At 45.7% G+C, this 24,165-nt stretch overlaps 1 protein-coding gene across 19 annotated transcripts in view; it reads right to left on the bottom strand.

Annotated features, from left to right (window-relative positions):
* Nucleotides 1-24,165, bottom strand: part of TENM4 (teneurin transmembrane protein 4) — a 3,006,191-nt gene that overhangs the window by 15,027 nt on the left and 2,966,999 nt on the right. For all 19 annotated transcript variants that reach the window (XM_054661572.2, XM_063784373.1, XM_063784372.1 and 16 more), the window contains 4 exons: nt 13,712-13,884; nt 7,838-8,073; nt 3,717-4,013; nt 635-2,249 (listed from right to left, as the gene is read on the bottom strand). In XM_054661572.2, the coding sequence (XP_054517547.2) occupies nt 635-2,249; nt 3,717-4,013; nt 7,838-8,073; nt 13,712-13,884 (2,321 nt within the window). The remainder of the gene's footprint in view (nt 1-634; nt 2,250-3,716; nt 4,014-7,837; nt 8,074-13,711; nt 13,885-24,165) is intronic.

Genomic DNA, 24,165 nt, shown 5'->3' on the forward strand with positions numbered 1-24,165 from the left:
GTTTCTCTAGGGTTTATAATACACATATTTAATTATAGGTAGATGTTCTAACTTCAATTTACGTATCAGGAAACTGGAATTCAGGGCAGTTAAATAATTTTTGTAACATGTCATAGCTTCAAACTGGTGGATCCTTCACTCCATTCTTACATTATCCCAAATTGAGAACTAATTTTTTTTTTAAAGCCATACCTTAACCCAATCAAGGACTCATAAGCAGTTTGATTTGTGTGTCAGAAACTCCTAAAGTGCAATCCATGGGATGTATCCCATGAGATATTAGGATTTCATGGTGAAAAAAGGGCTTTTACGGTCAAATAAGTTTGAGAAACAGTGGGCAAATATATTAAATAGTTCACTTTTATAGCACTTCCCAGAGCTTATCATACACTGAAATGTACTATGAAAATGTAATAATGGTGGTGACCCTGACAAATTTATTTGATGCTGGAACCATTTTTCCAGAGTATTTTCTGAACTAGTGTTTCTTCAAATGGACTTTGGAAAATGCTGCTCTAAGAGAAAGTCAGTGTTTCCTGTCACCTTATGCCAGCTTTCTCAAAGAAGACTAAGTATTGTTAGGTAGTAAGAGCACTTTATGGGGTCCTGCCCCTGAGTGAGCCGTGGTCCTTACCTGTCATGAAGCACTTGATGTCCTGGGAGTTGCTGATGGGGTTGTTGTTTTTGAACATATAGAGATTAAAAGGCATGACGTTGCTGCTACTAAGGTGCTTCCACAGCTCGTGGTCTGGGCTAGTCCAGCGTCCGGCCAGCACATCATAATCTCGCCGGCCCATGTGGACAAGCTTGGTGAGTGGATCATAGAGGCCACCATGGTAGCCTATGATGATCTGAAAGTTGGGGTTGGTATCCATGTAGATCTCCCCATAGGCTGTGTACAGGATTTGCTTGATCATCAAACCTGTTCCACTAAAGACAGCAAGAGGGGTCCCGATGTTGTCACAAGCTATGTAAAACTCGTCACCACTGCTCAGCTCCATGGCAAAGAGGTGTCCTTGCAAGTCGTAGTAGAGGGAGGTGATCTCAGAGCTGGAGTGGTTGTACAGGTGGGTGACCTTGGTGGGGTTGGTCAGGTCTGCATAGAAGAACTGCAGGTGGTGGCTGTGGCTGCTCTTGCTGGACACGCGCCGCCCCAGGCCATCGTAGCGGTACCTGACACTCCAGCTGCCAGCCCGGTTGTAGGCCTTGATGAGTAGGCCAGCTGAGTTGTACTCAAAGATATCACCGCCCCGCTGCCTCAGGAAGCCATCCTCATCCATCTTGTATTGCACGTCACCCAGCCGAGTGATGCGGTCGCGGATGTCATACCGTAGTGGTGTGAGCCGTGCACTGTTCCCAGGGCTCAGTAAGTGCAGGTTCCCATTGAGGTCGTAGCTGTAGCGCCAGAGTGGCTTGTCATTGATGGAGACTGTCTGCAGCTGGCCGTCAGCATCATACTCATAGGAGTAGCGAGTGGTATTGGCGTAGGGTCCTACCTTCAGCTCCTTCTTCACTACTCGCCCCATGTTATCATACTGGACAGTCATCCAGTACATGAGCGAGCGGAAGATCTCATACTGCACTTCCTTCATCCTGCCATATGCATCAAAATGCTTGGTGTGGGTCATGACAGCTGTGGTGATGATCTGGTTAATGTCATAGTAAATGACACCAAACTTCCCAAACTGCTCTGTCTTGCCTGACACATCATCATAGCGATAGAGATCAATGGGCAGTGGGGTCTCGTTGATCACAGCCTGCATGCTGGTCACCCGGAAGCTGTTGTCATAGTTGTAGTCAAAACGGGCGTTGACCATGCCTTCCTCGGTGAAGCGGAAGATCTGTCGGTCAATCAGGGGCCCAATCTGACGGTAGCGGATGGTGCAGGTGAAGCCCTCATTCTGTAGGTTGATGGTCTTCAGCATGCCTGCCGTCTCGTCATAGGTGAAACTGACCTTGGTGGTGTCATAGAGCGTCTCTGCCAGCTTTGACAGTTTGCCATACTTGTATATCACCCTGCGGCCAGTGCCCAGGTAGAAGGTGTGAAGGAGGTGCCCATCCTCAGTGAAGTCCTGTATGACTGAGGCATTGCCCTCAGGGGGCTGATAGATGTTTCTGTAGTAGCCCACTGAGCGGATGGTCTCTAGTGTCTGCCGCGCCACGTTGGGCATCGTCACAGAAGAGAGGCGGTCATTCTTGTCGAACTCAAAGATATACTGCCTCTGGCTGTGTAGTAGCAGCACCATGGACTGGAGGGAGAGGAAAACCAAGAGATGAGAGGAGGGTGGTGAGGAGAAAGGGTAGGTCTACATACCCGAGACTTAAAGGGATGGAATGAATGTCCAAGGAGAATCCTGAGTTTCCATGGTTCTCTTGAGTTATGCTCCAACCAGAGCTCTCCAACAGGAGTGTCACGGGATACTGCAAATAGGTGACAGATGTGCCAAGATGAGGCTTTCTCTCAGCCTCATCTTAGCACAGCTTTAACCTTAGCACACCTGTAACCTACCTGGGGCCTAGGCCTCCAGGTACTCAGGCCATTTGCTGTCCTATGGTGAGCAGCCTCGTGGGTTTGCCCCTTTGTGCAGGACAGACCTGGTTACTTTTGTGCGTGGTGGGGTGGGAGAACGGCCAAGAAGCTTTGGCCTGAAGTATGTACAGCAGTCTGGCTTCCTTGCCCCGGACTTCTCAAACCAATCTTCCTATTCAGGCAAGAGTGAGCTCCCCCAAACACAGTCTCACAATTTCTTTTACCTGCTAAACAGTTTCTGCTGACTCCCTGTGGCTTACAGCATGAAGACCATATTTGAGAAGGGCATTTAAGGCTTTGCACAATGACAGGTCATAAGCCTACTCTGGGATAGGGCAGGCTGTGATGGGAATGGGAGAACCTGGTTTCTAACAATAGACTCCTTGTGTGGCCCTGGGAAAGTTCTTCCCCTCTCTGGGTTTGGGTTTTCAGTTTGTTGGATGACCTCCAAGGTCTCTCTCTCTCTTAGTACTAGCGCAAAATGTCACTTTTGGGGGTACTCACCCAGTGGGTAGAGGAGACCCACCTCAGAGCAAGCACAGCCTATGCCCTGGACAGGTCACCAGGGTCAGGAAACAAAGCAGGGATCTGGGTACTTGAAATGGGGCATGCAGTGCACTTGTTCTCAGGAAAAGATCAGCAGATAAAAGGCCTAGAGGCTTTATGCTGCAAAGCTACCATTTTTTCCTATTTGAGACCAACTTTTGATTTTAGGTCATTTCTGATTCTTACCCCTGGGATGACATGAGTTCTGACCCTAGAGCAGAATAGATTTACTAAGGCCATGCCCAGCACTTGAAGCTCAGGAGTAAGTGCCTCCTGCCTATGTACTGATGCCTAGGCTTCTGCCTGGTTCTCCACAACTGGATTGTACCACATGCCCTAGACCTGGGAGCAGACCCTTGGCCTGGGTCTGAACCCTGAGTCCTGCTCTGCAAATCCAGTGAGTATTTGGGCCTCTACTCTATCAGGCAGGTCTTTCATGTTCTCCTGCCCTAGGACCACCACCTGCCATGCTATCTCCCTGATCCATCCTGATGCCTCTTGGGACCCCCTGCCCTCTGTGGCATTTCCTTTTGGTGACATGGGTCAGATACAGCCCACTGAGGCCACCAGGCTGGGCTTGGCCATGAATGATTGGCCTTCTGTATGGCAAGGCCAGTGATGCAGGGAGACAGACACCTGCCTTCTCTAAGTATGTGTAGCTCCATGTCTTCCCATCAGCGAAGATCCTGGATGTGATGCGGCCCGCCTGGTCGTATTCCATTCTTTCAGACATGATGCCCCTCTGGATGCCAGCAATGTAACCTCCAGGGGAGTATGTCACGTTGACACCATTCAGCCTGCTGCTGGGTGACCAGAGGCTGGGCCGCCCCGCCTGGTCGTACAGAATCCGAAGGGTGAACTTGCGGTGGTCATCATAGATCTTCTCTGTGCGTGTTACGCGATCAAAGTCCAGAGATAGGAGATTTCGGTTGTGAACCTGGAGAAAGGGTTGGAAGGAAAGAGAAAATTAATCTGGACCATGAGAACTTTGGTCTGATGGGCCACGTTGCTGTCAGCTCTGCTGGGAAGCTCTTGAGTAGAGGAGGGAGCACAGTCCTGCGCAGCAACAGACATGGGTTTGAATCCTGGCTCTGTCATTTGTCAGCTCTGTGAAGTTTCCTCACCTGTAAAATGGGGACAATAATGCCAATTGCACAGGGTTGTTGTGAGGATGAAGATGATGCCTATGTTGAGAAATCAGTAGCTGTGACCAAAGAGGATCTGCATATTTTCTAATGTGATTCTTCTAATGAGGACACGTTTTAAAAGGCAGATCCTTCTTGACTCCCTGCTGAAAAGAGACCCACCAAGGGAGCCCAGAAAATAAACTGACCCATCTCTTCCACACCAGACACTGCGGAGACCAAAGCTCAGGGAGGTGAAGGGATTTACCCTGGATCTCGTGGCTGGTGAGTGACGGAGTCTGGACTTGACTCTCACACATACAACGTGCCCCCAAACACTCAGTGGCCCTCTGAGCAATTCGTGGCCTTCTGGGGGCTCTGAACTTCCCAGCCCCTGTCGGGTGTCTCCTGCTTGCCACTACAATCAGGGCTTCTTGATTGCCACAGTCAGTACCCAAGACATATTCTTCCCAGAGGTGCTGGGAGGCAGTGAGTGTTTGTCACTGGGATGGCTTTTCTGCCTGTGGGCCGAATGGGGACACAGTCCTGGCTTTGAGGCACTTTGCTCCTGCCTTCAGGATCGGGAGTGCCTTGTATAAACTCCACCTGGACTGCTAGGCCAGCACACAGTTCAATTTCCTTTCAGAGTCAGAAAGACAGGGCTCCTACAGACGTAGTGGTAAGTTAGGGTTTTTATATTTTAATAAAGAAATATACTTCAGGGGCCTGTTTCTGTATTTGGATCTGCCCTGTAGGCATTGGTGGCCCCTGAAATATTGCCAGGTATTCTGGAACTAAAATACTGGTTCCCGCTAATTGGTGTCTGGCCTTATGGGACATTTGGGCACATTTTCTGTCTCTTCCACTAGTCATTGCTTAAGGTTGACAAGTAATAAGGAAGACCCAAGAGGAAAGCAGATAATTAGGTCACGTGATGCAAAATGGCATGTGTGGACCAAGGCAATGAAAGGCCCTCTGGATCCCTGTGTGGTTAAAAAAAATGGGTGCAGGTCTAGGAATGAAGGCCAGGATTCTAGCTGCAACTTTGTGACCAACTATTCTATCAACCTTGGGCAAGTGCCTTCCCCTCTCCGAGTCTCAGTTTCTTACTCTGTATAACAAGAGTTGTTGTGAAGGTTGAAGAAACTTAGTAAATCAGTGGAGTGCTAGGCACATAGAAGGTACTGAATAGATGGTTGGAATTATTTCCATTAAATGACAGCAAACGATCGTGGTCATATCCCAGGAAGGAGAGATGTGTGTGTTTCCTCCTTCTCCCACACAAATTCTAAGGCCTTGAAAATAACGATTTATAATGACGATACTGACTTTAGCTGTGAATGACCTGGTTATAATAAGGTTACCTTCTCTGGGGTAATCAAACACAATTGCAGATGCAAAAACTGTGTGGCAGATGATTCCCATGAAAAATCAGAGGCATTGGAGGCTGAAGCTGTGTTATTTGCAGACAGGGCACAGGAAGATACAGGGGCTGTGCCACAAACAATGACAGAGGCCTTTTTAAAGTATCTTTTGGAAGGTCCCCCTGTGACTCCCCTCAGGGTGGTGCCACCCAGCCAGCTGCCCCCCTTTCTCCCTGGAGGATCTCTAGTGAAGGGGAGCTATACCTTTTTGGCAAAATTAATAAAATTAAACAGCTCACTGGGGAGCCGCCTAATGCGTCCTGTGCTCGGCAGTGGCAGCAATGAGATTATTTCACCTCTTTATTAAAAAAGTTCCCAGTTGTATAAAAAATGAACTCCATTATGGGGAGGCACACCCGGCTAACATTCTAATTCCACCTGCCACCACTGTGGGTGGCCATTTATTTGGGAGGACATGTAGACGTGGCCACCCGTCCCAATCTCAGGTTGGGAGAGGGACCAATTAAAGCCTGGGAAACTTTTGGTCCAGTTCACACAGCAGAGAGGAAATCCTAATCATGCTAATCGCTGCCATTTATTGAGCACCTGGAGTCTACCTGTGCTGGGCTAGGTGCGTTGATTGTATCATCTTGTTTCTGCAGAGGCACCTGAGGCTCAGAGGAGCTGCTCAAGGCTCCACATGGCACAGGCAGGAATCAAACCCAGGTCAAACTTCCCATTGAGGACACTGCCTCAGAGGCGCATGCAGGAGTCTGTGAATTCAGACGGGGGAGCTCAGTGAGGCCACAGAGAACAAAGACAGCTAGGCCTTCCTCGGGGAGCTAGTGCAAGGCTGTTTCCCACAGTAGATAGTCACTAGAGCTCTTGGCTGTTGAGGGAACAAACGAAGCCTGGTTTTCTGGGTTCCAGTTGTGTGATATTGGATAAGTCACTTACTGTTTCTGTAGCTGCTGTGGGCCTATTTTCTAGTTTTTTTTTTTTTTTGAGACAGAGTCTTACTCTGTCGCCTAGGCTGGAGTGCAGCGGCGCGATCTCGGCTCATTGCAACCTCTGCCTCCCAGGTTCAAGCAATTATCCTGCCTCAGCCTCCTGAGTAGCTAGGATTACTGGTGTCCCCCATCATACCCAGCTAATTTTTTGTATTTTTAGTAGAGATGAAGTTTCACCATGTTGGCCAAGCTGGTCTCGAACTTCTGACCTCAAGCAATCCACCTGCCTCAGCCTCCCAAAGTGCTGGGATTACAGGTATGAGCTTCTGTGCCTGGCCTATTTTCTAGTCTTTACCACCACCTCGCTATGAGACTCTGGAAAAATCGTTTACCCTCTCTGGATCTCGATTGTCTCATGTGTAAAAGAGGGGCTTCAATGAACTTTCTTTGCTGAAGGGCAGGGGACTTAAGAGAGTCTGAGCTGTGTTGCTATGAGGATGCTTCTGGAATGTTAGGAACATGTAGCTTAGTTCTGTAGTTTGTTTCATCTCAGCAGGTATCTCCTGAGCACCCATGGTGTGCAAGGTGCTGTGCTGAAAGCCATGGCTAGTTCATTAACCTTCCCTCTGTTCATCACCTGCCTTTCTCAAGGTGGAGGAAAAAGAAGCTGGGCACTCAGGCCCTGGCAGAGGCTGTACTCTACAGAAACACAGGATGTGAGGCAGACAAGGAGCTGGCTCAGGGCATCCACATATTCAAAAGCACTCTGAATGTCAGACCATGATGCCAGCCCCAGCAGTGATGGCTCGGGTGAGGTCATTTTGGAGAATGTAGCTTAGGTTCTAAGTAGCTGAGCTGAATTTTGGGACATGCTAGCAATAGTAATAGCAATAATGGTAATAAATCATAACAATAACAATAAGAGTAGCTATTATTGACCACTTGCTATGAGCCAGACTCTAAGATGCTTAATATATTACTTCTAATCCTTGTAGCAACTTGTAAAATTGGCCTTGTCCTTCCCATTTTATAGATGATGAAATTGAGGCTCTAAGATTACTGATCTGTCCAAGCTCACTCAGGGAATAATATAAGCTGGAAATTCAACTCAGACCTGTCTAACACCAAAGCCAGTAGTGTTTCCACAAGTAAAAACTAAAAAGACACACAAGGGTCTCTGATCACACATGGTTCCCTGCTTTAGTTCTCCCCTTTTGCAGATGAGTGAACTGAGGTCCCAGGGAATTTCAAGAACAGAGCCCCGTTCTCCCGTTCCCCATTCTTTCCCCCCATGACGCAGCCACCTCCAGAGGCCTCGCTCACCCGCAGCCGGCGCCCAAAGACAGTGACCTGGCCCCGAGCCTGCTCTTTGCGCTGGCGCCACTCCACCAGGTTGAGGCCGTTGTCGATGGGCAGCGTGACATTCCTCTTGCCCACGGTGGGGTTGACGGTGCCAGCCAGCAAGTGGGGCTCAGTCTGCAGCGCCACCTCCATGCCGTTGGCCAGCAGCAGCCGCAAGGAGCCATCGGCCCCGATGTAGTAGCTGTTCCGGACTTGGTCTGCAGGAGAGGACAAGCACAGACTGCTCAGAAGGAACGAAGGTGGAGGGAGGTGTGAGGACAGCAGAGGCGGTGGAGGGGACTTTAAAGGATGCTTTTCCTAACTATGAAAGCAATACATCATCACTGAAGAAAGCGAGGAAAATACATGGAGAACACCATCCAGATTCTCCGTATCCAAAGAAAACCATTGTAAATATTTTGTGTATTTGTAGATTTTAGGATATTTCCAAATGCCCTTACATTACAGTTTAAAATAGATAAGAGTTTTAAAACAGTTATACAGTTTTTCACTGATCATTGTATTATATCATGTTACTGAATATTTTTCATAAACATTTTTCTTAATGACCATACGATATTCCACTGTATGAAAATACTTTAAGTTATTTAATCAAGCCTCAAATAGATATTCAGTTTGATTCCAGTTTTTCAGAATTATAAGTACCACTGTATATATTTAGTTTAAACATTATTCTAAGTGAAAAAGAAGTCACATGTAAAAGGCTACATATTGTCTGACTCCACTTATATGAAATGTCCAGAATAGGCAAAAATCTCTAGAGACGGTGGTTGCCAAAGGCTGAGGGGCAGGAGGGAATGTGGAGCAGCTGCGAATGGGTATGGGATTTCTCTTTGGGGTGATAAACATGTTCCAGAATTGGATCATAGTGATGATTGCACAGCTTTATAAATATACTAAAAGCCACACAATTGTATGTTTTTAAAGAGTAAATCTTATGCTATGTGAATTATACCTCAAAAATACTTTTTAGATAAATCAATATCCAATATCTTCATTTTAGATTTTCAAATCAAAATAGATTCCTAAAAGTAGGATTACTAGAGAAAAGGGTTGAACTTTTTTTTTTTTTTTTTTTTGGAGACAGGGTCTTGCTCTGTTGCCCAGGCTGTAGTGCAGTGGTACAATGTGATCATAGCTCACTGTAACCTCATACTCCTCGGCCCAAGCAATCCTCCAACCTCAGCCTCCCAAGTAGCTAGGACTATAGGCATGCATCACCACACCCGGCTAATTTTTGAAATATTTTGTAGAGACCAGGTTTCAATATTTGACCAGGCAGGTCTTGAACTCCTGGGCTCAAGCAATCCTTCCACCTTAGCCTCCAAAAGCAATGGGATTACAAGTGTGAGCCACCATACCTGGCAGGTTGAACATTTTTAAGGCTCTTGATACACTCTAAGGTAACAATGTTTTTTATAACAAGGTGAAAAATAACTTTGACACTTAAACCACTGACAGAATGACAAAAAAATACATAAATATAAACATATTTTAAATCATTGTCACAGGCATATGACAATGATTTAAATATACATATGATTTGAAATTTTAAATTTGATTTAAAACATTTTAACTTAGATTCTTAACTAAATGAAACTTACGGTGAAAAAAGCAAATTTCAGCTGTAAAATACACATAGAGTTTCTTTCTATAGATGAAAATACTATCTCTGGATTTGTGCTGCACTCTCCTGTCTCTGGCCCTTCCTTGGCTGTTTCCTCTGCACTGCCCCGTCTTCAGTAAGCGCTGGCTTAAGACTCCCTCCAGGCTCTGCTAAAATGTCATCTCTTTCCAGAAGCTTCCCCTGTTCCACTGGCCAGAATGTATGACTCCCTGTCCTGTACACCCCTCAGCCTTTCTATGGGCCTCCTCAGTGGTCTTGCAGCTGAGGGGTGTGGGAGTCACTGCTCCGTTAATGAACAAATTCTCCAATATTTGAGTGCGTGCTGTGAGAGGCACTATGGCACAGAGATTAGGAGCTTGGCTTTGGAGCCAGGCTACTTCGGCTCAGGTTCCAGCTCTGTGGCTGCCTTGCTGTAAGACCTTGGCCAAATTCTTAACCTTCCATGCCTCTGGTACTTCATCAGTATACTAGGACAATAATTGTACCCTGCTTTGCAGGATGCTGTAAGGATTGAGTGAGATCATGAATATGAAGAGCTGAGAACTGTACTTGGCATATAGTGTTATGTAAATGTTAGCTGTCACTGGTTTTATGTGCCCGGCACTGTGCTAGTCACTGTCATGTGTGTCTCTTGTCTCTCCTCTATCTCCACCATCCCATTTCTCTCTCTCTCACAAACACACATACACACAGACACACACACACACACATATCATGGTGAACTTCTCTAGTGCTGATCACGGTCCTGGAATAGGGCCCCTTGTCTTTAGATTGGCAGTTAAGAGAATAGGTTCTATAGAGCCTGTTTGCCTGGCTCCAAACACCCAATTAGGTGTGTGACTGGGGCAAGCTACCTAACCTCCGAGTGCCTCTCACTGCCTTCATGCAGAAAACAGAGACAATAATACTTACCTCCTAGGCATATGCGGTACTATATGAGGTACCTTATGAGGTACTGCTTAATGTAAAATGCTGAAAATATGCTTTGCAGTTAATAAGTGCTCCAAAAATGTTAGCTATCATCATCGTTAGGATTATATGTGCTCAGTAAATTTTTGCTGGATGAAACTAGTTATGTTCCAGGCTATGTCAAGCACTAAAGATAGTTATTAAGCAATAGTTTTCATGGGAAACCCTCACTGAATCTTTTCTGCTAGAATGGCATCAAACAGGCCCCCCCACTCCCTCCTCTCTCCATCTTTCTCTCTCACACATGCAAAAATTCTAAAATCTGCCTCAAACTTGCTATGCATTATTCACTGACAATCTATATTTTTCTGCCTTTGAACAGTGAAAAAGCCTGTGTCAATTTATCCTTTAAAGCCGCTCCTTGCTGAATCCACATATGTCCATTAATGGTGACTTGGAGGGAACAGCATCTGTAGAGGCCCATCTCAGATGATCCCATTTAATGTGGGCTGTGACTTCCCAAGGCTGCTGCTCATTAGCAGCTACTTCTTATTACTTCCCACAGTTTAAACAGAAGATGAAACCGAAAGAGCTTTTCACAAAGACTCTAGTGAGGCAGCTGCAAAACTGAGCATCTGAGCCTGGTACTCAAGAAGGAAAGAGCTTGGCAGAGCTACCAAAGAGGAAAAACAGGTACCATGTTTCCTGGATTCCAAGAAGTGATTTTTCTTTTCACATTTTAATGTTTTTTTGAAATTGGAATGTGTCCACGTATGCCTTTTGAGCAGTATGACTTTTTTCCCTCTGCCTAAAAAGTTGTTATTAAATTGATGAATACATTTAAAAACTGAGGAATGTGGCACTTTCAAATTTTAAAAAGTTGCCCAAATATAAGAAAGCCCACATGAACCTTTGAGAAAAATACTCACAGCCAGTTTAGCAGTATGGAATGGATGGATAATTCTTAATCACAGGGAACAAGACAGGCCTGAAGGACAAGATGTCTGAGTAATTGGTGGTCCTGCAGTCCTTGGTCAGGCAAGATCTTGGCTGCCTCAGAAACTGTACCTTCTCTTGGCAATAATCCAGTCAGAGCATAAATCCCTGGGGTCTGTCCCAACCCACTTGTGATATTATGATTATATATCCACGGTTCCCAGCTCATAACTCCTATACCCCTTCTCATAGTCTTTGGTTCTAATGTTGAGGCACTTCAGGACTCAGAAGCAGGCCTTAGGAAACAATCTCTCTGCCTCTCTCTCTGGCCTTCTCCTGCCCTCCTCTCCAAGGCAGGACTCTAATCTGACTGTGGGTCATAAGACGTACATTTCAGAGGGGATCCTGCTCCATACCCTGGAGGAAGGAATGAGTGCTGCACAGAGAGGCCAAGAAGAATCTGAAGAGACAGGCCTTGCTGGGTCCGATCACATTTCTACATGGTTGTCAATCATGCCTATCCAATGAAGTCTTCGTAAAAGGCCCAAGAAGACAGAGTTTGGGGAGCTGAACATACGGAGGTCCATGGAGGGGTGAGGGTGATGTGCCTGGGGAGGGTGTGAAAGCCCCACGTCCCTTACCCTATATCTTGTCATACACATCTCTTCGTCTATACCCTTGGTAATGTCCTTTATGATCAACTGGTAAATGTAAGTATTTCTCTAGTCCTGTGAGCTGTTCCAGTAAATTAACTGAACCCAAAGAAGCAGTCATGAAAATCTCAACTAGAAGCCAGTCAGATAGAAGTTCCAGAGGCCCAGACTTGTGACTGGTGTCTGAAGTATGATAGATGGGGCGGGGTTGGGGGGGCAGTTTTGGGGACTGAGCCCTCAACCTGTGGGATTTGAGGCCATCTCCAGGTAGATAGTGTTGGAATTGAGTTGAAGGACACCCAGCTGGTGTCCACTGCAGAGCTGATTGCTTGCTTCATGGTGGGGAGAACCCCACCTCTGCCTATATTTGGTCACAGAAGTCTTCTGTTGATGACTATTGTGTGAGCACAGAAGAAACACTGAGTTTTCCTCAAAAACCACGGTTAAAGGTGCTTGGTGAAGAAGGAATTCCAGCGTGTGGTTTCTCTTTCTTTGAGAACCTTTATTGTTCTTGGAGCTCTTTGAAAGGCAAAGGACTAAATTTGGGAGTAAAAGTGGTTGTAAGAATATACAGACGTTTATTTTCTCATGGTAAGTTAAACTGCTTGCTAATTAATTAATTACTTAATGAATCCAATAGTATTGCTTATTGAGCAATAGTATGTGCTTGGCTCATGCTAGTCACTACATTGTCTAAAGAGATCGACTGAGCAGCCCTGTGGGGCAGGTGTTAAAATTCAGCCCCCTTTCCCAGACCCAGAGACCAAGGCTCAGAGAAGAAGAGTGACCCCAGCCAGTTCACACAGGTGGGAACTGGCATGGTGGGCACAGGGCCCCAAATTGTCCACCCAGAACCCCTGCTCTTCTCACTGCTCCACCCCATTCCACACAGCTTCAGCTTGCTTTCTTTTCCTGGAGAAGAAACCAAGGGTCACGGTGGGTGATGTGGTGGCAGAGTCAGAACTAGAACTTGGGCTTCTGACTCTTACCCTGAGGCTCCTTTCACTGCTTCGTGTGAAAGCCTTTGGAGGTACAAAGAGCCATCCAGCGGGCAGGAAAGAATCAGGCAGAGCTTTCCCTGGTGATGGCTTCTTTCTTTTCAAGTTTACTAAATCCCACAAAGCTGCAAGCCCACCTGGGTCACCACATCCCATGAGAACAATTGAGGCAGATAATTAACAGCAAGATTTCATCATTGTGAAATCTTTTTACTTGAAGCTAAAAGACCAACCCATAACAGGATGATTTGACGAATGCAAAGAAGGGTCTCTTTTCTATGAAATCCTAGAAGAGGCACAAACCTTCTCACCTGGGCTTCAGGAAGGACTTCTCCATAATCAAATCCCTTTCATAATTATGTGTAATTATTTTTGTCCTTTGTCCTCACCTACACCACTGTGAGTGTGTCTGTTAATCTGGGAGTCATTAGGATGGCAGAATAGCGAGGTCACCTGGATTAGCAGCTAATGAATTCCCTACCCTTTGTTCTGATAACAGGATAGGACAATAAAATATTATTCTTAAGCTTCTGAGAGGGAATTTACTTGACTCAGGCTGGTATATTTTGCAAATTAGGTGATAATACAGAGAGTTGTAATGCTTTCCTGTTCTTGGGCAGCTCCAGCAGCAGCCTATTTCTTGTGCCATCCTCCTCCAAAGGGGTCTTCCCACCCCTCTGCCTCAAAGTCCCCTGGCCCCCACCTGACTTACCTTGCAGCAGTGTGTAGAAGGCACCTGAGGCAGACAGGTTGGTGGTTATGGTGACATCATCCTTGCTGGAGGTCTCTACCTGGACATGCACTGAACTGTCTGTATCACTTCGGAAACTGCTCACCTGGCCAGTAGGGAAGGTCACATTTGTCAGGCGGCCAAAGCTGTCGTACCTGGAAACCAAGGGGTGGCACTGAGTAGTAGAAATATAATGGTGCTCTAGCTGGAACTTGGTGCATTCTACCTCATGCCATGGTTTTGCTGTGCTCTGCTTTTCTTTCTGGCTGGATACATTCCCATGTCTCCCACATATCTTGCACAGGACCTGGTACATAGATTTCAGGATGTGACTCCACCTGCTGATATCCAGCTGCAGGAAAATAACTGACCTCTCTGAGTCTCCCTTCCCTAACCCAGTGGGGATGATAACACTGACCTGCCTACTGCCCAGGAGTACAGCTATAAACTAGAATTCAATTGTGAGGGGGAGAGATGATGGTGGCCATAATGAGACAGCTGACCCAGAATCTTAGAACTGGGAGACTCCCCAGAAATGATGTAGTCAAGCTTGATGCCTGAATACCCTCTGCAAAACCCGCAAGAACTGGTCATACAGGTTTTTCCTGAAAAACACTAGAAATGGGAGCTATTACCCAGGGGTTTCCTAGGTTTCTACACATCCTGGGAAAAGGGGATTCTGAATTCAAACCAGGACTTAGCCTAGATAAATGGTGTCTTGCCTCTTGCAACCCCTTCCATCTAGATTTTACATCTGGCACTAAGCATTTTTGTAACTGCAACTCTTAGAACCCCCACAGCTTTGCTCAGGTATGGTCTTTCTAAAGCATCATAATTGAATCTTAATTCTCTTTACTATTCTCCTGATAATAATAAAAGAAATACCTACCATCATTGAACACCTCCAATATACGAGGCATGGTGCTAGTTGCTTTTCATGCATTTTCATGTAATCCTCATTTAATACATTTTTCATGTAATCCTCATTTAATCCTTGTCTAAAAGGTATGTATTATCTCTTTTTTGGAGAATCAGAAATTGAGGCTTGGAAAAGTGAAGTCACCTGCTCAAGGTCACACAGCTAATTAAGTGTGGGTAGAATCAAAATTCAAACTCAGATCTATTTGCTTCCAAACTGCCACCTGCCTCTCTGTCTTCAATGAACATTTCTGTACCGTCCATTTGCAAGTATTCAACACATGCACTCCTCCCTGGCAGGAGTGGGCTATTAACATTTTAATTATTGTTTTTAATTAGGGGAGGATGAAGTGTAAAAAGGCAGGCTTAAATAGCCTTTTTGCACTTGTGTGTGAATGGGGACACAGTTCTTCCTCTACATGGCAATATTCCTGACTGACTTCCTGGACACGGTTGCCCCTGTGTACTTCAGGTCTCCCTACTGGCTTTTTTTTTTTTTTTAACTGTTTTGTTTTTACTTCTGGGGTAAAGCTGGCCCCTGGGTTCCTGTGAGGGTTTTCACAATGAGGCAATGAAAGGTCAAAGAGTTCAGCTCTGTCCAGGCTCTTCCTTCAGCTGGGCCTGGCTTCTTGCTGGGATTCCTGGGTCTGCAGCTCCTATGGTATCAGGGGAGACTTGGTGGGTGAGATTAGGCAGGTCTTTGCTCAGGAATTCTCTGCCCAAGGTCAGACTTGGGTGCTGCACTACAGACTCTGCCATTTGCCAACTATTTCCGTGCCTGAGCCTGGCACAGATCACAGCACTCTACACTGAATCTAACAGTCCCTGGCACACTCTGCCACAGAGGAGGCATTGGTAGAGGTCTTCTGAATATGTCACCCCTGTTTTTGTCCTAAGACCAATTCTGGGGGAGGGGCCGGTGGCCTTTGGGGAAGTTGGATGCCTCTGCGGCTGGGGCCTTTTCAGGATGGCAGGCAGTGCTGTGGCCTCGAATACACTCCCTGGGCGGGGCTGCAGGCAAGGCTGTGGCTCTATCAGAGGCTCTCCTGTGGGTGGTTGGGGGCTTCAAAAACCCATGTCCTGCCATGATTTCTCCTTTCTCTTTCTTAGTATGGAGTCAGGTTCTGCCAGGAAAAGGTCAGTCTGGCCTAGGGGAGGCTGAAACCTGGAATGGGTGGTCAAAGGGGTGGACTGCCTCGCAGAGCTAAGTGAGCAGTAGTTCTGAGAGACGGCGGCTAGGAAGGAGGGTGTCTTGGAGTAAAGATCTGAGATGCATGTCCAGAGACTTCTCTCACATGGAGACCCTCTCAGAGCTCTGCTCCCTTCAACTCTGAGAGAGGCTGGGATTCTTTTTAACCATTTGTGGCCACTGGAAATTTGAATAGGAAGGAAACATACAAAAATATTGACAGTGGTTATCTCTGGGAGGTAGAATTACAGGTGATTTGAATTGCTTATTTATGTATATTTCCATGATTTAAAAATAATAAACATGGATTATTTTCATAATCAGAAAAGTGTTGTGACAAGCAAGGTAAAACCACACGTGAGAGCTCATGAGCATGGCCATCTGGGGAGGCAGATGCCTTAAATTCCAGGCTGTGCATAGGAGTCTCACTTACAGGGCAAGTTGAAGATAACAATTTCCAGGCATTTTCAGCAAAATATTACTAGGGTACTCCAAGTTTTTGAGCTAAAAATCAAGACCCCCAAAACTGGTTTTGCCCTGGTCATCTTAACTGTATCTGTGATTCATGATTAAGCTGGGTCCAGTCAGATCCTGAGTCATCTTTTAAATCAACAGGAAGATCCATTTCAGTCCAGCAGTTTAATGGGATGGGGATGCTGTTCTAGGCTGACTCTTTGAACACCTGTAATCCCTGTACATACTCTTTATTAAAATAAGACTATTCACTTGGACTGTCTATTTTCCTGACCTAACCACATGAAAAAGATTTTATTATACCATGCAAGACACTGCAAAGCCATTTGTGGAGTTTTACAGATAAGAATTGATAGATTGTTAATTAGGAGTCAGATGTCACTTTGACACCACTTCTACCATGGCCTCGCTCAAATGCCACCTCCTAAACCCCTCCCTGGTTTTTCCTGTCCCTTCTCCCAGTGATATCCTGTGCACAGCTCTGTCCTAGAATGCCTCCCCTGCACTGCAGTGTTGATATACAAGTCGTCCCCCTCTTTGGACTGTGAGTGCTTAAGGTCAGAACAGGTCTGTGGAGTCTGTGGATTGACACCACCTGGGTTCTGCCACCTGCCAGCAGCGTGACCCTGGAGGACTGGCTCTCAGTTCATCTCTGCTTCACCAGCATTGGAACTGGCATAGAGAGGACGGGCAGGGAATGTTGGCTGAACAAATAAATGAATACAGGATTGGATGTGCAAGGCCTCTTTCCTGCTTTGTGGGAGAGGAGACACCATGATTCATTCACACATTCCCTCCTACAGGACTTGGCACAAGCTGGACACACAGTAGGTACATGATAAACACTTGCTGAATGCCAAAATATGGAAAAAACAACTCTTACTAAATAACACTTTGGCAATCTCCCTAGGTATCTCACTAGAGTTTTAGTCTTGAAGACAGAAAGAGGCTTTGTATAAAGGCAGACAATTGCAATTATTATTGAAGGTAGCTTGTAAGGCATAATTAAATTGATCCTAAAGAAGATACAATGAAAAGGCCCCATGCCTTCAAGATCTGGTTTTCATTTTATATGAGAGGGTCAAAAAAACAGTAATTTCCACTCTTCACATTTTCCATTAGAAGGACTGAATGTCTTAATGAAATGAACATCATATAGAGCAACCAATTTATAAAATTTTCTTGTCTCCTATTCATTCATTGTAGTACCTTCCAGAGCTTGGGAAATGACCTGGATCTCTTTGCTGTTTGATTGATACCTGTAATTATCCCACCAGAACTGCTCCTTCTGACTGTGGATGGGAAGAAGTAGGGTTGCCAGTCCTCTGGGCCCCGCACACCTTTGCCCTGTGAGCCACCTCTACAGAACCCTTTCTTCTCCACCACAGAGCTGTCACAACAAAGTGCAGGGACCTGGAAGGGGCAGTTCTCTGAACTCTCTGGGCTCCAAGTGGCTGCCTCAAGTCCCGGCCCCATGATTAGGTGGCATCTGGACAATGGCTTAGTTACATTTGTGACAGTTTTCATTATGGGAACCCACAAAGTACTGGCAAATTTTCTTTCTTTCTAACCAAGAGGAATGAAAGGAATAGTTTTTTAAAAAGGTCTCTGGAGCCAGATAGTCTAGGCTTTGCATCCTGGCTCTACACTTGCCAGTAATGTGATCTAGAGGACGGGCACTTGGCTCTGTGTTCCTCCTAACTATCAAGTCTCCACCACAAATGATACAATTTCAGGCAGGCTATATCATATAACCTCGGTGAGCCTCTGTTTTCTCTTCTATAAATGGGGATAATAATCCTGTTTCATAGAGACACATGAAGACCAAAAGAGGTAACCTACTTAAAATGAAAGGGAAACTTCTTCCCAGGGCCCCCAGGACCCCAGGAGATTGCCCTCAGTGGAATGTCAACTCCCTGAGGGCAGGGACTTCATTTGGACCCTGCTGTATCCCTGTAGCTTAGAGTGTGTGGCATATAGCATGTGCTTCCTTGTGTCAATGAATGTTGGCTGAATGTTGGCTCCTTCCTGCCTTTCTTTCTGACTTCACCTGGAACGTCACTCTCAGCACGTCCTTCTTCTCCCTGTATCTGCTTCTGGTCCCCAAACATGCCAAAGTCAGTGCATGCTGGGGTGCTCATGCTTCCCGTTCCCTCTGCGGGAATGCTCTTCCCTCCAGTGTTGGTATGGCTTGTTCCTGTCATCAATCATGTTTCAGATCAAATGTTATCACCTCAGTGAGGTCTTCCCTGACCACCGCTTCTAAGACAGATAAGTCCCCCCAACCTTTGTATCATATTTTCTTATTGACCTCACTATACTTATTATTTATTTGTTCTTTGTTTTCTGTCTCCTCCTAATATAAGCTCCATGAGGACAGAGACCTTGTCTGTATTCTTAGTGCCCAGAGGAGTACCCAGCAGGTAGACAGTACTCAGTACATGTTTACTTAATGAATAAATATATAAGTAAATAATAGATATTATTGTTGATTCAAGACATGGGCTGAGAGCAACGAAGAAATTCATTTGTTTTACCTTTCCTTGTCCAAATGAGGTGGAGAAAGGTCACTAATATTCATGTGGTACCTTTTAGGTACCAAGCATCATGCTCATCATCATCTTCTGATGTAGGCATTATTATTATCATCATTTCACAAATGGTGAAGAGGAGGCTCAGAGAGGATAAGCAACTTGCCTAAGATCACACAGCTTGTAGAGGAATATAAATTCAAAGTCAGGTCTGTTTAATCTTAAATAATGTGTTTTATTCATCAAGCTTCCCATAAAAATGATGCTGTTTCAAATAAAAATCTTTGGGTTCATCACTGCGGTATATAGAAAACACTGTTTTCCCAAGTCTCAGGTGGGTCAAGAAGACTGGCAGTTGTTTTATTTTCAGGACGCTTTGCTTGCTACCACTGCAATTGACTTTGCAGCGATGCCAAGCCCCCAGTTGGGGGTATGATAGGGATGACCAGATGACTGGCTTTTCATTATTTCCTCCCACTGATTTTTCTTCATTCCATTTATCCAAAGCATCTTTGGAGCACAGTGAAAGAAAACACATAAAACATTCATATAGGCCAGGCGCAGTGACTCACGCTTGTAATCCCAGCACTTTGGGAGGCCAAGGGGGAGTGGATCACTTGAGGTCAGGAGTTCGAGACCAGCCTGGCCAACATGGTGAAACTGTGTCTCTACTAGAAATATAAAAATTAGCTATGCACGGTGGCTGGGTGCCTGTAATCCCAGCTACTCGGGAGGCTGAGGCAGGAGATTTGATTGAACCCGGGAGACAGAGGTTGCCGTGAGCCGAGATCGCACCATTGCACTCCAGCCTGGGCGACAGAGTGAGACTCCATCTCAAAAAAAAAGATTCATATAGTTGCTGTGAACTTGGCTCTCAGAAGAGGATTGTCAAAGGACATCTTCAGACACACTGCAAGGCTTTCTTTTTCACACTCAATACTTCATCTCGAGCCACTTACTATGCATGGCTGGCAAGGAAAACGCCAAATTGCCCTCTGATACTAAACTTTTGCTGATCTTAACTTTTTGGTTAAAAAATAAGATTTGATTTGTATGACTTTCATTTCTGATTGTTTCAAACAACACCATCACCATGTCAGGGAACTGGGCACTGTATTGTCTGTGGATAATTATGGTTCCTGGCCCAGGCACACCAATAGTTCCCCTGGCCCATGTCACTGTAATAGATGTCATCACGACATCATTAGCTACTCCAAAACTGGATCAGAGCCAGAGCACTTTGTGGCTTCTGCATTAAAACCTTGTACTTGCTGTCCATTTCCTACAAAATTAAGTACCCAAAATGAATTCTAGCCCTCAGGATTCCCAAGATCTGGCCCACTCTGCCATACTGTATTTGAGGTGGTGCCTCTGGTGGGAACTGCTTAGGGTTCAGGCAGATCTGGGGCTGAACCCTGGCTTGGCGACTCATGGCTATCATGTCACACAGCCAGTCAGTCTCTGTGCTGGTTATTCTCTGTTCCCCCTACCTCCCAGATCCATTCTCTGTCCTCTCTCTGCCCAGAGAAGCTGACCCCTGCAGACTGTGTCACTGGGGCACTCTCGCTGGCTCACTTCTGGTTAAGCTAAGTCCGTGGTAGGCACGGGCAAGAGACTGGAATTCAGAAGGTTTTCCTCACTCCTCACTCCTTCTTTCCTCCAGTGCCGAATCTCTAACAGTGGCTGCGTGGATCCATGATTTCAGCTTCAACTAGGGGGCTTCTCCTTCATCATTACAGCTCCCACTGGACTTCAGTCATGATATCCTTCAACTTTCCCACCTTGCTCTGCAGCCTGGGGGTTGGTAATGGCTATTCACTGTTTTTAGTGCCTGGGTGCCTCAGCGTCCTTTATTTTTATTTTTAATTAATTAATTAATTTGCTTAGGGACAGGATCTCACTCTGCTGCCCAGGCTGGAGTGCAGTGGTGTGATTATCGATCACTGCACCCTTGAACTCCTGGGCTGAAAAGTGCTCTTCCTGCCTCAACCTCCTGAGTAGCTAGGACTGCAGGTGTGTGCCACTACATCCAGCTAATTAAAATTTTTTTTGGTAGAGATGGGTATTTCTATGTTGCCCAGGCTATTAGCAACCTTTCTAGGTTCCCTTACCCCTCCCTATACCTCTATAACATGTCTTCATTTGAAAGATATTTTTGTTGAGTATAATATCTGAGTGGACAATTTTTTTTTGTTTGTTTTTGTGAGACAGAGTTTCACTCTTGCTGCCCAGGCTGGAGTGCAATGGCACATCTCAGCTCATTGCAACCTCCGCCTCCTGGATTCAAGCGATTCTCCTGCCTCAGCCTCCCGAGTAGCTGGGACTACAGGTGCGCACCACCATGCCCAGCTAATTTTGTATTTTTAGTAGAGGTGGGGGTTTCACCATGTTGGCCAGGCTGGTCTCGAACTCCTGACCTCAGGTGATCCACCTGCCTCGGCCTCCCAAAGTGCTGGGATTACAGGTATGAGCCACTGCACCTGGCTGTGGACAGTTTTTCTTTTTTTTTTTCTTTCAGCACTTCTGTCTTCTGGCTTGCACAGTTTCTGATAAGAAGTCTGCTGTAATTCTTACCTTTGTTCCTCTTATAAAATGCATTTTTTTTTTCCTGGCTGCTTTTAAGGTTTTCTGTCTCTCCTTTTTAATTCAGCCATTTGAATATATGGCTAGAAATTGTGTGTGTGTGTGTGTGTGTGTATGTACTTATTCTGCTTGGTGTTTTCTGAGCTTTTTGGATCTGTGGTTTGGTGTCCATTATTAATTATGGGTAATTCTCTGCCATTATTTCCTCAAATATTTCTTCTGCCCTATTTTTTCCCTCTTCTCCTGGAATTCCAATTACATGTATATCAGACTATTGGATGTTGTCCCACAGATCTTGAATGCCATGTTCTGCATTTTCCACTCTTTTTTTTCCTCTCTGTATTTTAGTTTGGGTAATTTCTATTAACCATCTTCTTTCCTCAGCTGTGTCATGCTGTGTCCTCCAGAGAGAGCAGCCCATCAAAGGCATTTCTCATCCTTATAACCGTGGTTTTCATTTCTAACAATTCCATTTGATTCTTTCTTATCATTTCTGTCTCTCTGCTAAAATTATCCATCTGATCTTGCACATTGTTCACCTTTTCCATTAGAGCCTTTAAAATAATTACAGTTATTTTAAATTCTCTGACAGATAGTTTCAACACCCGTGTCATACCTGAACGTGATTCTGATGATTTCTTTGCCTCTCGGGAATGTGTTGCCTTTTCTTGCCCTTTTGTACGTTCGGTTGAAAGCGTGACATCTTGTGTAGCATGGTAGAGCCTGAGTGACAGGTTTATGCCTGGAAATGGGTGTGAGTTTCCTTGTGCTAGGACTTTTGTGAGGGGGTTTGGGTTAACCTAGGATTTGAAGTCTGTTTATGGTTAGCCTTTGGGTATCATAGGGGTTTTAAATTCCCTTAGCAATTCCCTGTGTTTAGGATGTGAAACTGGTTTGCCAGAGGGTTTTTTTCCCTCAAGGTCCACAGTTCAGCCCTTGGGTCCTCACTTTGTGCTGACTCAGAGAGGGTCTCTTTCCATGTTCCTGCCGTTCTCTAACTCCCTCCCAGCAGTCTTCTGCCCTTCACTGATGCTTTTAGCCTTTCAGCTAACTATGGTGGTGGCAAAGCCTTTGCTAGAGTTCCGACTCTCAGGTATGTGGGATTTTTTTTTTTCCATTTCTTTTCTTCCCTCATTCAGCTGAAAGGATTTTCCCCAGTGCCTAGGCAGGACAGTGTTCGCTGCCCTTCTCTTCACAGATGAAGGGTGTTGTTCCTGATGGAAGATGAGGTGAGCAGGGTCTGGGTAGAGGGGTCAGGGGTGTATGCTCCTCCCTCAGCAGCTGCTGTGACCTTCCCCCAGGTCTACCACAAGGGACACTTTCTTCTTAAATCTTTCCTCACTCTTTTCTGTGTGAAAACTCCTGGTGGGATTTGTAGAGAAAAAAGTCCCTAAGAAGACATGGACCTGCCCAATTGCTACAGCCTCCAAGGGCTTCAGACTCTCTTGCCAGTACACACTTAGCCTTTGTAAATTCACCAGCCATCCCAGCTGAACTCTTTCTCCCCGGGGCTGGTGCATCTGCCCACAAGCAGCAAGATGTGGTGCAGGGCCCACATCTTGTCTCTTTCTGCAAGACTCTGTCTCTCCTTGGATTTGACCTCAGTGAAGGAGTTCAAGGAAACGCACGAATTTACCTTTTGTCTGGCTTATTTTCATGATAAGGTTGGGCATGATGCACTTTCCAGCTTTCCTATCCCCAAGTAAAAACCAGAGGCCAAATCTCTTCATTTGACCCATTTCAGTTGAATTCTATGTCCCGTTGGGAGCACTGGCAGTGCTGGTGCTCAGACGTGAATCTAGCATTCTTCTCACTACAGCATATCTTTTCTTCCTGTCTCTATTTCCCTTCCATTCTGAATTTACGTGTCATTATAAAATATTGACTATCTGTCAGCCGACTAGTTGGCAAACCCTAAGCTTGATGCAAAGACAAATTTGTAAGTGTCTCACAGTAGTTAAGGTGAGCATAATTATAATAGGAGTTGTCACAGGGCACTGTGGGAGGCCAGAGCCCCTTCCCCTATGAAATTCAGGGAAGGGGGTTGCTCATATCCGTCCAGCAAGTCAATTCTGGAACCTGCCTCATACTTATGAGGCCATTTTCTCAGCCACCAAATGCCATCTGATCAGGAGCTAAGTCTGAGAGTAACGATGCCACACATGGGAGATGGGGACTGCATTTCAGACTCCTTTGAGCTTCCTACCAGCAGACCTGTGGGCTGAGGGGAGGAAAGTAACCTTGATTCTCCAAAACTGTGAACCCTGTAAATCAAGGTGCTCTGAAGTGTGTGATGTTTATGTTAGGTGTACTATTTAATCTTTTAAGAGAATTGGCAAAGCTGACTTAAAACTTGTTTCAGGCCGGGTGTGGTGGCTCATGCCTGTAATCCCAGCACTTTGGGAGGCCTAGGTGGGCGGATCACTTGAGGTCAGGAGTTTGAGACCAGCCTGGCCAATATAGTGAAACCCCATCTTTACTAAAAATACAAAAATTAGCCGGGCGTCATGGCAGATGCCTGTAATCCCAGCTATTCAGGAGGCTGAGGCAGGAGAACTGTGGAGGTTGCAGTGAGCCAAGATCGCACCATTGCACTCCAGCCTGGGCAACAGAGCGAGACTCCATTTCAAAAACCAAACCAAACCAAACCAACCAACCAACCAACCAAACAAACAAACAAATAAACAAACAGCTTGTTTCAGTAATAGCCTATGTCACAGGCAAACCTGGGCAATTTTTTT

Source organism: Pan troglodytes, chromosome 9 (genome assembly GCF_028858775.2).
Source record: "Pan troglodytes isolate AG18354 chromosome 9, NHGRI_mPanTro3-v2.0_pri, whole genome shotgun sequence".
In the NCBI taxonomy this organism is placed as follows: Eukaryota; Metazoa; Chordata; class Mammalia; order Primates; family Hominidae; genus Pan; species Pan troglodytes.